We start from the raw sequence: 14,505 nt of genomic DNA on the forward strand, positions 1-14,505 counted from the left end.
TGAATAAAGTACGAATTTAAAAACATTTCATATCCTTCTCCTTCCTCCCTAACGTCGGTATTCTAATGTTCCTATTATCTCTAGATTATATGCATTTCAAATTTTTAACCAAAAGAATTGTCAAATAAGACAATTTTCAAGTTTTCAAGTACACATATAATATACCTATATATTTTTTTTTTGGATCCATGAAGCTCAGTGTTATGTTATGCCAAAGCTGAAATCGTCCCAAAGATTTTTGAAATATTTTTCATTGCCCTCTTCTCAAACTTATGACTCTCATCGGTTCATCTAAAACTCTTTACCATTATTTAAAAAAAAAATATAAGTACGTAAGTAGATATAAAAATGTATTCGAATTTCAAAATAAAAGAGAAAACTGATAGCTTGCTGGCATGAATAAATAATAATTAAAGAACTCCTGTTTCATAGTCGTAACCGTCGTAGGTATTGAACATATTATTTTTCTAAATTTCAATTAGCTAGTATTGGTCATTTGATGTGAAATACTGAAGAAGTTTATCCAAAGTATTTGACTGAGACAGTAATCGTTGCTCTTCTTTTTGCAGATCTTGCAGTTTTTTTCTTTTCTCTTCAATTCTTTTCGCAATTCACGAACGTTCTTTTTCGGAGGCTAACCAGAAACAAATATAGGTAGGTATATGTATTTCATTAGTTCATTTTAATTTACTTTTCACAATATGGAAGATGGAACAGAAACGAATAATTTGAAATTTGTGCATTACCTCTGTTTTATGAACATGAGACGAATCTGTGTTGATCGCGTCCTTAGTCTCTGAAGATCGGAGACTATTATCCATTTTGATTTCACTTTACCCTCGCAGTTCCAATAGCACAATTCGATTTATATTAGTCAAACTTTCGGAAAGAAACTCAAAGATAATACCTAAATACAATTATTTATTATTTAAATTTTGAATTGTTCGAAACGCGAAAATGAAAAAATGCGGTACTTGATCACTTGATCTTGAAGTTCATAAGATGACGTCACAGATTTGGCACATGTGCAGTACGTAAACCATACGTAAACGGTAAAACGCAAACCTCCCCACTTCCTTCCATCATCCTTCTGTCTTCTCCTTCTCCCATCATCCAGTGTCTATGATTGTGTTCATGTGTTGTAGTGTTGTATGTAACTGTAACTGTTGTAGTAATGAACATTGATGGAGAATTGTTGAACGTTGATCTTGCGTAGTGATGGGCATTTCCGAATAATTTGTTATTCGACTATTCGAATAACGATTTTTTTCAATATTCGAGTTTTCGACTATTCGACGCCCGAATATTCGAATATTCGAATACCTTTCGAATAGTAAAAAAAATGGCAAAACAGTTATAAATAACTAAATATTAAATGGAGTAATTTCATTTCATTTTGAAAAACGATTCAAAATATCGAATTATCGAGAATAAAAACAAAATTTAACGAGTATTTAGCAAATTTTCGACTGATTTTCTAAATTATTTGAATATTCCACCATTTTTGAAGTGATTATTTGCTCATTTTTCACCAATTTGGCGAAAAATAAGCATATTCGAATACCCGAATAATTTGAAAAATTAATCGAATATTCGCCGAATGCTTTTGCATTCGATATTCGGCAATAATCGAATAATTTTCGGGTCGAATATTCGAATATTCGAATAGACGAATACTATTCGCCCATCACTAATCTTGCGGCATCGTGTTCATTTTGATAACAGTCAACAGGTAAATATTCGCTCAATGTCGATTTCATTGTGTATGTGATGTTCTTGTGAAGTGAATGAAATAAAAAATCAAATTTACCAATATAATTTCACCATTCGAGTTCGAGTCAGCGATGGTTTGGTCAGATGAAAGCGATTACGAGAGCGACAATTCGTACTCCGATGGTTATGAATCGGACGATTACGATCCTGATGGAGTAGATGGTAAGTTGAATCATTATTCCATTGTTCGAGCTTTCGAATCCATCCGAAATTGCTAATTTCTCTCGACTTGGGTCTAATCGATAGATTCGGTTTACTTTATTGTTGCAGAGAGACCGACCACTGTACCCACATTAGAAAAAATAGCAACAGTGAAGGTGGCGATTGCTTTATGGAATCGTGCCACTGTCGTAATACCAGGAATTATCACACATAATAAAACATGGCAAGTGTCGTTGCTTCACGAAGTATCCAAATGGATAGACGCATTACCTATACCCAAGTTGTTCGCTAATCTCATCAAGGAACATGTCAAAAGAGTGAAGTACAACGTGATCAACTGGGTTTACCACCTCTCTCGAGCAGTATTTTTTGAAACGAGAAAAATATCGAAATTATATCAGCACGTCGATCGTATCATTTGGTATCCCAACGAGAGAATCAATTACTTGGAAACAGCTCGAAATTTATTAAAATCTGACAAATTGAACAATATGCAAAAGTTTCGTTTAGCGAGTGCGTATTGCCTGCAAGAAGAAATTGAGAAAATGTGGCCCATGTTGGAGAAGAACGACCTTGGCGACGAATATAATTTCTATTTGCGTCCTTTGAGTTGTTATTGGGCATGTTTCTGCAATAGTAGATTGTCTACGATAGAGAATCGAAGTTTCGTCCCTATCGATCAGTTTATGATCGAACTAAGATGTATTGATAACTGGTCAGCGATCGAGTACTTTTTCGATCGTTTGAATACTGAGCAACAAGTTACAGAAGCTGTTTATTTGATCGAAGAATTTGGTTTACGTTTTCAGAAATTAGTGCTGATGAAGTTGAACGAATCTCAACGTTTAACTGTGCTCATGGATAGAGTTATATATATCATATGTAATTACGCGTATTCCGAAGATAACGAAGAAGATGCCATTGCAACGTGGTACGAAGTTCGAAATTTAATTACTCGAGATCAATTCGTTGGCTTATTCAGCGAGCTGTTGTTCGACGATACCAAAGACTCGATTTTAACTGAAATTTGGAACACTGCTCGTGATGATTTCAAACAACATATATTAAATTACGGCAATTATGATTTCATCAAAGAAGTATTAGAGTGGCTGACAAACTACAACGAATCAGATCTCACTTTCCTATCAGCGGTGTTGTCGGATCGCGCTTGTGAAGATATCAAACGAGAAATTACGAAGAAACCGTTCTTCATTAAAAGTTGCCTACGATTATGTTGCAAGAACTCGAAATCGCTTGACAGACTGTTGAACTTATGCTTTTTCAATGCTGCAGCATCGGCCGACTTCAAAAAATCTCTCCTCGAAAGCCCTTATTTCAACGTACGCTGTAAAACGTTGATAACCAATCATCGCATTCGAACGCTCGCTAAATTATTGGATTTCGGCTTCTCAATTACCGATCCTTCATCGACGCAATTTCTGCGTAAAATGTTGTCCGAAAATATGAAGCTGCTCAATGACCAGTGTTTGACGTACTATTCTACCGGAAATTTGAAAAACTTGAATGATTTACTGGCTCCACTCGTGTCATCGTATCCAGAAATCGTTTCCGATTACAAAAAGAATTTACTCTTGTCTGATGAAGGTTTGCGAGTGTGCGTAAGTCATTTTGGTTCGAAGAAATGTATCCTGCCGAAAATTATTACCGATAGTTTACCGACCGATTTAGCAGCAGAATTTAAAAGCAAAATCATTTTTTCACTAGAGGCCGTCGGTAAATTGAAGAATATGATGGTCAACAAACAATTGAATGCGGCTAAGAAATTAATAGACTGGTATCTCGAATCGAAAAGGGCTAGGAAAAAGTTAAGGAATCAATTGTTGATGGTGTAAGGGAAACGAAACGTCGTATTATTTATTCTCAAACATTATGAATGTTTTTTTGAGTTCCTATCGCGAGTATTTTTATTTTTGAGAAACTGGTGTGTATCGAATTTTGTTACTTATACGTATTAGTTTGTAATTATTTTTTGTTTTTAAGTTCATTTTACCTATTAAAGTTTTTCGAAGTTTTAGCTGTCGTCTGTCAATTTTGTTTACTTTTTCATGACTTCGCGATCTCCAAAGCGAGAAAACTCACTTAGATACTGGGCATATGTAATTTGTTAGGAAGTTAAAGGAGGGGGAGGGGGTGATGAACGTACTTGTCTTCAAAGAAACGAATAATTGTCAGAATTTCGGAAGCAGATACGGATCTCTCTCACGGAAAGCTCTATGAAAATTTTTTTCATGATTTATAATTTTCATTGAAGAAAATTAAACTTATTTCACATCACTGAAAAAAACAACTTCGAGTATCTCTAACAATCCTTTTTCAAATTACCTACTTACTAGAATAAAAGATGTGTTCGTCCCTATATTTTTGTGCAGATTTTTGACGATAGTACCGAAAAAAAATATTTCTGTTGGATCCGTGACAGTATTGATGACCATTATAATTTTTTGAATATCTGGCATGATGTTACATTTTCATTAAAGCTTTGTTATATCTATAGGTACCTACCTTATATACATCTTGTAGGTACTTGGAACTGCCGAATTACGATTTTCAAAATGAATTAATGTTTGTTTTTTTTTGTTTTGTTTTTTATCAGGTATACCTACTCGAATCGAATAATTTGATATTGGTTCACCGTAGGAGTCGACATGGATGATAATGACAGTGAGCCGAGTCAAAGTTCTAACAGAGGAAGCTATTATTTCGGAGAAAATGTGTTAAGTGATTTTTGGTCCTCAATGAATAGATTTAATCATGAAAGCGACGACTCAGACTCTCTCAGTTCTGACAGTAGTAAATCATCCACATCATCTTACGACTTCAGAAACATTAATAGTAAGTTGAATGGTCGTTCTGATGTATCACGATCAACGGTCTAATCGACTGATTCGGATTTTTTGTTCTAGAAATACCGACAACTGTACCTAGATTAGAAACAATGGCATCAATTCGCGTGGCAATCGCTCTATGGAATCATGCTGCTGTCGCGATACCAGGAATACTCTCTCATTATCGTGAATGGCAGTCGAAGGTGTGCGACGAAGTAGGCAAATGGATAGATGCATTACCTGTGGCCAAACCGATTGCTAAATGTTTGAATCAACGTTTTGATAGAGTGAAGTATGACGTAAATTGCTGGATTCATTACCACTATTATGTCGTATTTTTCGAAGATAAAAAGAAACGTTTTCTGTACCGATATATCGATGGTATCGTTTGGCGTCTTAGTGACGTGAACTCGGTGAATTTCGCTGAAACTGCTCGAAATTTATTAAAATCTGATAAATTGACCAACGTGGAGAAGTTTCGTTTGGCAAGTACGTATTGCCTGCGAGAAGAAGCGCTGAAAATATGGTCCACTATACAAGAGGATGATATCGACTCTGTTTTCTTTGATCCTGTGATCGTTTATTGGAAATGTTACTGCTCCGGAAAATGGGATGAGCTCTCGCGGGAAAATGCCGACCAGTACATGATTGGGCGAAAGAACGCCAACTGGTCACAAATCGAGTATTTTTTCCATCGCTTGGATACTGAACAACAAGTTGAAAAAACGATTTCGTTGATCGAACAGCATGGTATACGTTTTCAAGAATTATTATTGCTGAAATTGAACGAAACTCAGCGTGTGGAAGTTCTCACGAAAAAAGGTACCGATATTTTGTTTAACTACGCGAGGGAGTGCACAGAAGGTGATAAGTGCATCGCGATATGGCACGAGGTTTGTGATTTAATCACTCAAGAACAATTCGTTTCCTTATTTAGCGATCTATTGACCTCCTACAGCGAAACCTTGGTTTTAACTGAAATTTGGAACACTGCTCGCAATGATTTCAAGCGTCATATTTTAAATCATGACAATTATAATTTCATCAAAAAAGTATTCAAATGGTTCTCCTTCAAACAAGAAAGAGGGCTCACTTTTGTAACATCATTGTTTTCGGATGACGCTATTGTAAATATTAAACGAAAAATCACGAAGGAGCAATTTTTCAACGAACAGTGCATAAATTTCTTAGCACGGCCATACCGCATAGGACAGGACGAATTGCTCTACAAATTCGTAGAATTATTTTATCCAGAAGCAGCAGAATCGACGGAATTCAAAAGGTCTCTTGTTCAGAACCCGTATTTTAGCGAACGTTGCGAAAGGTTCATTTTTGATAATGACATTGCAGCGTTCGTAGAATTGTTCAACTTTGGCTTTTCCATATGTGATCCAGATCCTTCATCGTCGCAATTTCTACGCCGAACGTTGAGCGAGCATTTGCAGAATTTTGATACCATCTGTTTGAGATGTTATGCGTGTGGAGATTTAGAAAGGTTGAATGCTTTGCTGGCTCCGCTCATATCATCGTATCCAGAAATCGTTTCCGAGTATAAAAAAAATATTCTCTTCTCGAACGCAGGTTTGCTAACTTGTGTAGATCATTTTCATTCAAACAATTCTGTCTTGTCTAAAATCATAGCTGATGGTGTGCCAACTAATTTGATACCGGAGTTTAAAAGAAGAATGATTTTTTCACCCGAAGGAATTCGTAAATTGGAGCAATTGATTGTTGATGGGCAATCGAATACTGTGAAAAAGTTGATAAACTGGTGTCTTCAATCGGGAAAGGCTAGAAAAAAGTTGAAGAAGCTATTGAAGATTGTGTGAGGGAAACAAATTTCGCATTTATTATCTTTAAACAAGAAAAAAAATCATCGTATGCATTTTGTTTGTATGGAGTAGGGACTGTTTTATGTGTTTGTAATAAATTATTTGACTGACCATGAGAAAGAAATTAATCTATTGAAATTATCAATTAAGTTTTAGCTGTAGTGTTTCATGATTCGTCTTCTGTAATATTTAAAACAATAAAACTAATTATCAATGCTATTGGATGCAATTTATTAATGAACAGCTGTCTTTAAAGAAAAATATACTTACCTAATTGATTCTCAAAAAATAAAATTGATGATTATGTTTTTTTCACTTGAAACCAACGCTTAAAGTTCTATGAAAAGTTCCTATTTTTAAAAATTCATGAATCAAGTACCTACCCACTTTTTATGAATTTTTTTTGAGACCGAAAAATTCTATATTAAGATGAAAAAGATATTCCCAATGCAAAAAACTTTTTCGTTGCGTATACTCAAATCAAAATGCATCATTTTACTAATTGATCTTGTATTGGAAAAGTAATGCCACACGTTCTATTCACATGTCGATTAAGTTGCCTAAGTCTTAGCCAGATTCCGTCAAACTTGATAGTGATAGTTGATACTGGAGACTTACGATTTTTGTGTGAGTTAATGTTTGTTTTTTTGTTTTTGTTCTTTTCATCAGGTACTCGCTCTTGAATCAATTGATATTGGCCCACCGTAAAAGTTGATTATGGATGGTACCGACAGTGAATCTAATCAAAGTTCTGGCGAAGAAAGCTGTTATTCAGAAGAAAATGAGATGAGTGATGTTTGGTCCTTCCTGAACAGACATAATGAAGAGTACGACGACTCCCCAGACGCTCGCAGTACAGCCAGTAGTGAATCATTGTCATACGCTTACGACTACAAAGAAATAAATAGTAAGTTGAATAATTGTTCTGATATCTAAATCAGATTGTACTTAATTGATTTTTTTTCTCCGCGAATCCACAATCGACGGTCTTATCAACCGATTTTATTCATTTGTTTGTTTTAGAAATACCTACTACTGTACCTAGATTAGAAACGATGGCATCAATTCGCGTGGCAATCGCTCTATGGAATCGTGCTACCGTCGCAGTGCCAGGAATGCTCACTCGTAATCGAGAGTGGCAGTCGAGGGTATACGGCGAAGTTCGCAAATGGATAGATACATTACCTATACCCAAATCGTTCGCCAAATGTTTGAATCAACGTTTCGACAGAGTGAAGTATGACGTAAATGGTTGGATTTATTACCACTCTTATGCCGTATTTTTCGAAGATGAAAGGAAACGTTTTCTGTACCGATATATCGATGGTATCGTTTGGCGTCTTAGTGACGTGAACTCGGTGAATTTCGCTGAAACTGCTCGAAATTTATTAAAATCTGATAAATTGACCAACGTGGTGAAGTTTCGTTTGGCAAGTACGTATTGCCTACGAGAAGAAGCGCTGAAAATATGGTCCACTTTAAAAGAAGATGATATCGACGTTAGTATTTTCTTTTTTCCTGTGATCGTTTATTGGAAATGTTACTGCTCCGGAAAATGGGATGAGCTCAAGCGGGAAAGTGCCGACCAGTACATGATTGGGCGAAATAACGCCAACTGGGCACAAATCGAGTACTTTTTCCATCGCTTGGATACTGAACAACAAGTTGAAAAAACTATTTCGTTGATCGACCTGCATGGTGTACGTTTTCAAGAATTATTATTGCTGAAACTGAACGAAACTCAACGTGTGGAAGTTCTAACGAAAAAAGGTGTTGATATTGTGCGTAACTACGCGGGCCATGATGATGATGATGGTGAAAAGTGTATCGCGATATGGCAAGAGGTTCGCTATTTAATCACTCAAGAACAATTCGTTTCCTTATTTAGCGATCTGTTAACCTCAACGCACGCCGATGATTTCATTTTAACGGAAATATGGAATACTATTCCCGATGATTTCAAACTTCGTATTATAAATGACGATGATTATAACTTCATCAAACAAATATTTCAGTGGTTCGACTGGAAACGCGAAAAAGGACGCAATTTCATATCATTAGTGTTTTCGGATGATGCTAGTGCAGATCTTAAACGAAAAATTACGAAAGAACAATTTTTCACCGAAGAGTGCATAAAACTTCTAGCAAAGCAACATCACAGCAAAGAGGAAGAATTGCTCGACCATCTGATAAAATCGTGTCTTCCTGAAGTGGCAGAATCGACGAAGTTCAAGAAGTCTCTTGTTAAAAATCCTTACTATAGCGAACGTTGCGAAGAGTTGGTGATTAATCGCAATTCTAAAGCGCTGGTGGAATTGTTGGACTTTGGCCTCTCAATGAATGATCCTTCATGGACGCAATCTCTGTACACGATGTTGGGCGAGCTTCTGAAGCATTTTAATAGTACCCGTTTGAAGTGTTATGCGACCGGGGATTTACAAACGTTCAATTATTTTCTGACTCCGTTCATGTCATCCTCATCATATGCTGAAATCGTTTGCGAGTATAAAAGAAATTTCCTCTTCTCGGATCAAGGTTTGCGAGTATGCGCAATTCATCTTGGTTCAAACAATAGCATTTTGCCTGAAATTATGGTCGATGGATTGCCGTCTAATTCGATACCGGAGTTTAAAAGAAGACTCATTTTTTCACCCGAAGGGATTCGTAAATTGGAACATCTGATTGCTAACGGACAATCGAGTACCATGAAAAAAGTGATAAACTGGTGTCTCCAATCAGGCAAGGCTAGAAGAAAGTTGAAGAAGCAATTGAAGATAGTGTAAGGGAAACGAAACTAAGCGTAGCTGTCAATTTTATATTTTCGAGAAATTTGCTTATTTCAAATACTTATTATCGTACCTACTTATGTTCGTGATTATTTGATTAAGTATTTGTCTTTAGAATCTATTAAAATTCATCGAAGTTTTTGTTGTGGTGTTGTAATTCCTTCTAATGTGTAATAGCCTCATACAGTAGCATCAAACATGTAAATTAGTAAGGACGGGACGATAGCAAAATCGTCCACATTATGTACATTGTTTTTCAAAACCTCGCTACAGCAATACCGCTAACAATTTCGAAAAAAAAAATATTATAAGGTGAAACTCCTATTCTTAAAAATGTCGATATTTATGTTTTAATTTTCCGCATACAAACAAAATCCCTTCGAATCTCCCATTGGGCAAATATACTCACTTATGCTTAGGTTGAGTTGCCTATCCATTAGTTTCAAGGAGGTTCATTGGCTGTATTGTGGTAATGAACAAGGGAATCAATCACTCGCGGTGTACGCCTCCGATTTGAACGACACCATAATTTTTAGAATCTTATTTACTTTTTGAAAATCTAAAAATGACCGTACTTCACAATTTTGTCGAGTGTTATTCTGATGAAAATTATGAAATTAGTCCTGACAGAAAGTACCTACTAAATATTGACTCTCCGAACCGAATATCAGAATTTCACTATTTTTGACCAATCTAAAGCCTCCAACTCAATTTTCAATTATACCTACTTCAGAATTTTGGAAGTTGATTTAGGCAGCATATGTAGATAACAAGTTGTAACATATTCCCCATCTGTTAAACGAATTTATTTATCTAAATTTGGGCCGCTTTTCAATGGGACATCTTGAGTTAGTTGAGTTTAATTTTTTGACCAACACTTGATAATTCGTATATTTTAAAAAAAAAAAAAAAAAAACACGAATCACCAAATATCTATGGCTAATTTTGGATTTTGAAAATTCGCATATTTAAAATGGAGTTTCGATCAAATTTAATGAATAAAATTAATATCTAATATTATGTAGGTAGTAGGTACATAGGAAATGTAGAAATAATGCCAATAATGGCGGCCAATGGGAAAGCCGGTGAAGTATTATATTTTATTGCAGACTACCTATTCACAAGTTGATTAGGTTGCCTAAGCGAGATACATTACAGGAGTTCAATTATTCAGTTGTTGTCAAAACGCCATTCATTTTTATATTCCTAGCTCGTCTTTATGTTTTTGTTGCTCTAGAAATAGAAAACGTCAATTTTTTCTCATTTCTATATTTGAGAACAGAGCTACTTCAATTGACACGTTTTCCAACCATTTTCGTTTAGTACATAATCAAATCGTCTTTAAAAGTTGTGATGTAGGTAAAACAACAATGACAATGTCTCTGAATTCATTTTCATGAATTTTCATTTCATTTCTATATTCCAGGAAATACAGTTTGTGAATTAATAATGCAAATAATAATTGGTAGGTACCTAATACCTAATTGAAAAAAAAACTGAGCAGAACAACGCTTTATTTTCACACGTAAACAAGTGTAAAAAAAATGTAAGAACGTATCAAATCAAGCACAGGCTTTACGTAGATAATACATAATTGGAAAAATTAGTGATGAATTTTAACGAGCTGTACCAGTTGGATGAGAAATCGTCTGACGTCGTTTTCTTCCTCTCAGATCAATCTCAGCGTGGTATAAATTTTTCATTTCATTCAGTTTTAAAATTTCCTATTTTTCGATTTAAAAAGAAAAAAAACTTAATAATAAAGTTTTTATAATTGCGTTTGAATTAAAACTAAAAAAAAAATAATAATGTAGAAAAACCATTGACCTGAGCTTGTTGATCCATACTGACTTGAATTTCACGTAAATTACTCTGAAGATCTGTACGAATTCGTTCCAATTGTTTTACCAGTCGAATCAATTCGGTCTACAAAAAAAAAAAAAAATGAATGCAAGCAGATTTAATGGCTCAGAATTCAATTAAACGAAGCTTTTCCAAGGCATTTACCTGAGATAGGATATCTAAGTCCATTTCTGTTACATCCGTGTTTCGTTCTGGTGTAAAAAAATAACAATAAATTTATCGCGCCGAAAAATTGAATTATTATTCAATAGGTAGGTAAGTAAGTAACTCGATTCTAAAAATAGTAACCTAATAAAATTTTCAATCGTTCTTTCTCCAGAGAGATATTCTTTTCGATTTTAGCATTCGCTTGTACGTGTTCTTGAAATTGTTTGTAGCCTTCGCTTTCGGTGCATCCGAGTTCTGGAAAATTCACAAATAAATTCGAATTGCAGTTAAATTTATTACTGAAAAAAATGAATAAATGAATTAGTGAGAATGGGAAAACTTTCACGATTATCTTACTTACCTTGTTTCCTTGCTTGGGCAACTTCAGCTTTTAAATCAGCTACTTTTTTTTCTAAATTTCTCACTGATACGTTGATACTGTCTCTGATGAATGAAAATAAATGTTAGGTACTTGGTAAGTATCATGTGCATTACTTCAACTACAAGCATTTTAATTTCAAAACAAATTACTTGGTCTTTTTCTCAGCCACTAATTGAGTTTCTAATTGATCTATTTCCATATTGAAAAACTTACAAAACGTTCCACTCGAATGCCGACAACTTTACCTAATATACCTACCAAAGTACAACAGTTAGAAAATCATACTCGTGGTTGTCAAGTAAATAAAATTATCGATATAATATAGCTATAGCTTAAAAGCCGACAATTGGGGTACAACGCCATACCGAGGGTTTTTGTACTTTCATAAAATACAATGTCCTAAATTTAGCTACTAAATGGGCATATTAAGTATCGTCATCGCAATACTCAAAGATTAAAAATTACGTAATCACGTTGAACTTTCTCCATACGTACACTTGTACGAGTAAACCGGTTAAAGCGGCCTTCAATGTAGACAAAGGTAATTGTACGAATATGTGCGGTTTATCGCACTTTGACCACAGATTCGAATTTCGTCTTCAAATTATCGGAATACTTATTCGTACTCGTAGCATATTTTACTAGTACACAAATATGTATTTTGGATCAATGAACCGGTATCAGGATACTCCGAATGTTTCTCAATGAGATACCTATTGAGGTCGAAAAAAAGATCAATTTTTTGAAGTGACCTTGAAATCACTAGCTAGTGTGCCATTTAAAAATTTTACGAGTACATACAGTACATAGGTAGGTAGGTACTGAATTACTGAATAAGATGATTTTCATGTAGAATTCAATTTTACCAGTGTTGTAAAAAAACTTTAAAAAACTAAGGGAAAATGCTCGAAAATATTAATAATAATTTTTTTTTTAATGTACCTATTTATTTGTAGGTACTTCAAAAGTCAAGTGAAACAGTAATATTCAAAAAATAATAATCTTTTATTATTCTTTTCTTTTTGAAATATCAAAAAAAAACATCAAAGTATAGATATTTTTCGTTTTTTTTTTTTTTTTTTTTTTTTTTTAACTACCTACATACATAAAATAGCTAATTGGTGAACATTTCACCGATTAAAATTTAATATACGTACATAGCTACATACCCTATAGAAGAATAAATTGAATTTTTCAAAAAAAATAAAAGCTGAAGCAATGTTCTTTCATTTTTCAAAGTTTTATTTATAAGATCTTTTTTAGGAGGGAGGATTTAGGAGTGCTTTGATGAAAAATTGAGTATGAAGATTTTGGAAAAAAATTGTTAAATTGGGCTCTTTCAACTCGAATAAGTCATTATTAAGTATACGTACTTCTACGTTTCCGTATCTGTACCATTTTTCTTTTCTTCAAATCAATTTTTATTTGTTGATTGTTGGAGAATATTCAAAATTGTTTTTTTCATTTTCACAGTGGGTTTGTTTCGAGCCAAGAGTATTTTAAAAAGAACAAGAAAAAAGGGAGTGCAAAAATAAAAGACAACTCCATCATTTTTTAGGAATAAAAAAATTTAATGGTACAAATAGAATAAAAATACTATGCATAGCTGGTTAGATATTTGAGTATGATTGTTTTTAAGTAGGTACTTATCTAGGTACTACATATATTTTGAGAAATTGCAAATGTAGACGAACCATGCAAATTTATTTAAAGAATTGATGAGATCAGTAAGGACTAACCTTAATCCTCATAACCAAAATTCGACGTAATTTTGGATAAATCTGAGTTCATTTTTGGATTTTTGATATTTTTTTTAATTATTTGTTATTTGAAGAAGTCTTTCTCTTTATTCAGAACCTATCGTGGATTTTCATTTTTGCTGCTTCAGACAAAGCGAAAACGAATCAGTGAACAATTAAATTACTCACTTCATTTGGACTCTCCAACACTGAAAAGTGCAGTTTTAGATTTGGGCCATTCTGACACTTTCAGCTAATTTCAATTTTTTTCAAAAATTCCATTGAAAAAACAAAGTTGAAAATACAAAACCACAGGTACTTACATTTAGAAATTGATGCTCCTCCTTCCTGGAGCAAAATATTAGAAACAAAATATGCTTGCAAAGTTTCTCCTTAATTGACAATGTACGTTTCTGTTTTTTCCTTGATCCTTGATGGTGGGGGAGGGGAGGTTTTGAGAAATTCCTCAGCAAGGAAATTGGTATCTATTTCTAAAATTTCTGATAAAATGCCTGAATCTACAGATGAACAGAAAATACAGACATTACAATAAAAGTAGGCACCTACAGGGTTTCAATTGCACAGTTTTGATCAGAGGCTTTTTTTTTTTTTACTTCTTTAAAAAACCTTAAACTAAAAAATTAAATCAATATTTTCCCCCGTTCATAAACCAAAAATTTTTCAAGAACGACCTTGAAATGACCACGTGATGGAGCGCCGTTCTTCGCGAGATTTCTCCCACACGGTACTCCATAAAGATCACTCTTCTTCTTACTATGTGCACATGCATTATAACTGGAATGGTAATACGTTGGTTGAATAATTAACATAGTCATTCACACTGTCGCGTAGTATAAAATGTAATAAACACTCCTCTGGAACCTCGGAATCTCGGAATTTCTCAGAATTACAAAACACCATCTCAAGCCTATACAGATAGGTATACAGTTATAGTTAGTCAGCCTCAGTCATCAT

The 14,505-nt window shown here is 34.2% G+C and overlaps 4 protein-coding genes across 6 annotated transcripts in view; 3 read left to right on the forward strand and 1 right to left on the reverse strand.

Annotated features, from left to right (window-relative positions):
- Positions 1 to 9,911, forward strand: part of LOC135844396 (uncharacterized) — a 141,956-nt gene extending 132,045 nt beyond the window's left edge. For both annotated transcript variants that reach the window (XM_065362581.1, XM_065362582.1), the window contains exons 2-3: positions 7,283 to 7,520; positions 7,637 to 9,911. In XM_065362581.1, coding sequence (XP_065218653.1) covers positions 7,331 to 7,520; positions 7,637 to 9,396 — 1,950 coding nt within the window. In that variant the 5' untranslated portion in view covers positions 7,283 to 7,330 and the 3' untranslated portion in view covers positions 9,397 to 9,911. The remainder of the gene's footprint in view (positions 1 to 7,282; positions 7,521 to 7,636) is intronic.
- LOC135843859 (uncharacterized) lies at positions 1,669 to 3,970 on the forward strand. 2 transcript variants are annotated; one of them, XM_065361895.1, is made up of 2 exons: positions 1,669 to 1,935; positions 2,020 to 3,970. In XM_065361895.1, the coding sequence occupies exons 1-2, from the start codon at positions 1,845 to 1,847 to the stop codon at positions 3,786 to 3,788; spliced, it is 1,860 nt and encodes a 619-aa protein (XP_065217967.1). In that variant the 5' UTR covers positions 1,669 to 1,844; the 3' UTR covers positions 3,789 to 3,970. The 2 variants fall into 2 exon arrangements, with proteins under 2 accessions (XP_065217967.1, XP_065217968.1); XM_065361896.1 differs by having other exon boundaries at positions 1,670 to 1,935; positions 2,044 to 3,970.
- On the forward strand, positions 4,553 to 6,826 carry LOC135845366 (uncharacterized). The gene is made up of 2 exons (XM_065363868.1): positions 4,553 to 4,788; positions 4,860 to 6,826. The coding sequence occupies exons 1-2, from the start codon at positions 4,602 to 4,604 to the stop codon at positions 6,608 to 6,610; spliced, it is 1,938 nt and encodes a 645-aa protein (XP_065219940.1). The 5' UTR covers positions 4,553 to 4,601; the 3' UTR covers positions 6,611 to 6,826.
- A 985-nt stretch (positions 9,912 to 10,896) lies between the features above and the next one.
- On the reverse strand, positions 10,897 to 12,059 carry LOC135844810 (nesprin-2-like). The gene is made up of 6 exons (XM_065363166.1): positions 11,941 to 12,059; positions 11,771 to 11,853; positions 11,551 to 11,664; positions 11,407 to 11,453; positions 11,227 to 11,325; positions 10,897 to 11,123 (listed from the first exon to the last, which is right to left on the reverse strand). The coding sequence occupies exons 1-6, from the start codon at positions 11,988 to 11,990 to the stop codon at positions 11,016 to 11,018; spliced, it is 501 nt and encodes a 166-aa protein (XP_065219238.1). The 5' UTR covers positions 11,991 to 12,059; the 3' UTR covers positions 10,897 to 11,015.
- Between the last annotated feature and the right edge of the window lie 2,446 nt (positions 12,060 to 14,505).

The sequence above is a fragment of the Planococcus citri genome, chromosome 4 (assembly GCF_950023065.1).
Source record: "Planococcus citri chromosome 4, ihPlaCitr1.1, whole genome shotgun sequence".
NCBI classification, from domain to species: Eukaryota; Metazoa; Arthropoda; class Insecta; order Hemiptera; family Pseudococcidae; genus Planococcus; species Planococcus citri.

What these genes read in the sequence shown, in the direction of transcription:
- LOC135843859 (XM_065361895.1), top strand. Translation starts at nt 1,845, where the DNA reads ATGGTTTGGTCAGATGAAAGCGATTACGAGAGCGACAATTCGTACTCC. An exon ending in CGATCCTGATGGAGTAGATG is followed by an intron (nt 1,936 to 2,019) that starts GTAAGTTGAATC and finishes TCTAATCGATAG; the next exon opens with ATTCGGTTTACTTTATTGTT.
- LOC135845366 (XM_065363868.1), top strand. Translation starts at nt 4,602, where the DNA reads ATGGATGATAATGACAGTGAGCCGAGTCAAAGTTCTAACAGAGGAAGC. An exon ending in CGACTTCAGAAACATTAATA is followed by an intron (nt 4,789 to 4,859) that starts GTAAGTTGAATG and finishes TTTTTGTTCTAG; the next exon opens with AAATACCGACAACTGTACCT.
- LOC135844810 (XM_065363166.1), bottom strand. Translation starts at nt 11,990, where the DNA reads ATGGAAATAGATCAATTAGAAACTCAATTAGTGGCTGAGAAAAAGACC. An exon ending in GTGGCTGAGAAAAAGACCAA is followed by an intron (nt 11,854 to 11,940) that starts GTAATTTGTTTT and finishes TTCATTCATCAG; the next exon opens with AGACAGTATCAACGTATCAG. An exon ending in TGCCCAAGCAAGGAAACAAG is followed by an intron (nt 11,665 to 11,770) that starts GTAAGTAAGATA and finishes TGAATTTTCCAG; the next exon opens with AACTCGGATGCACCGAAAGC.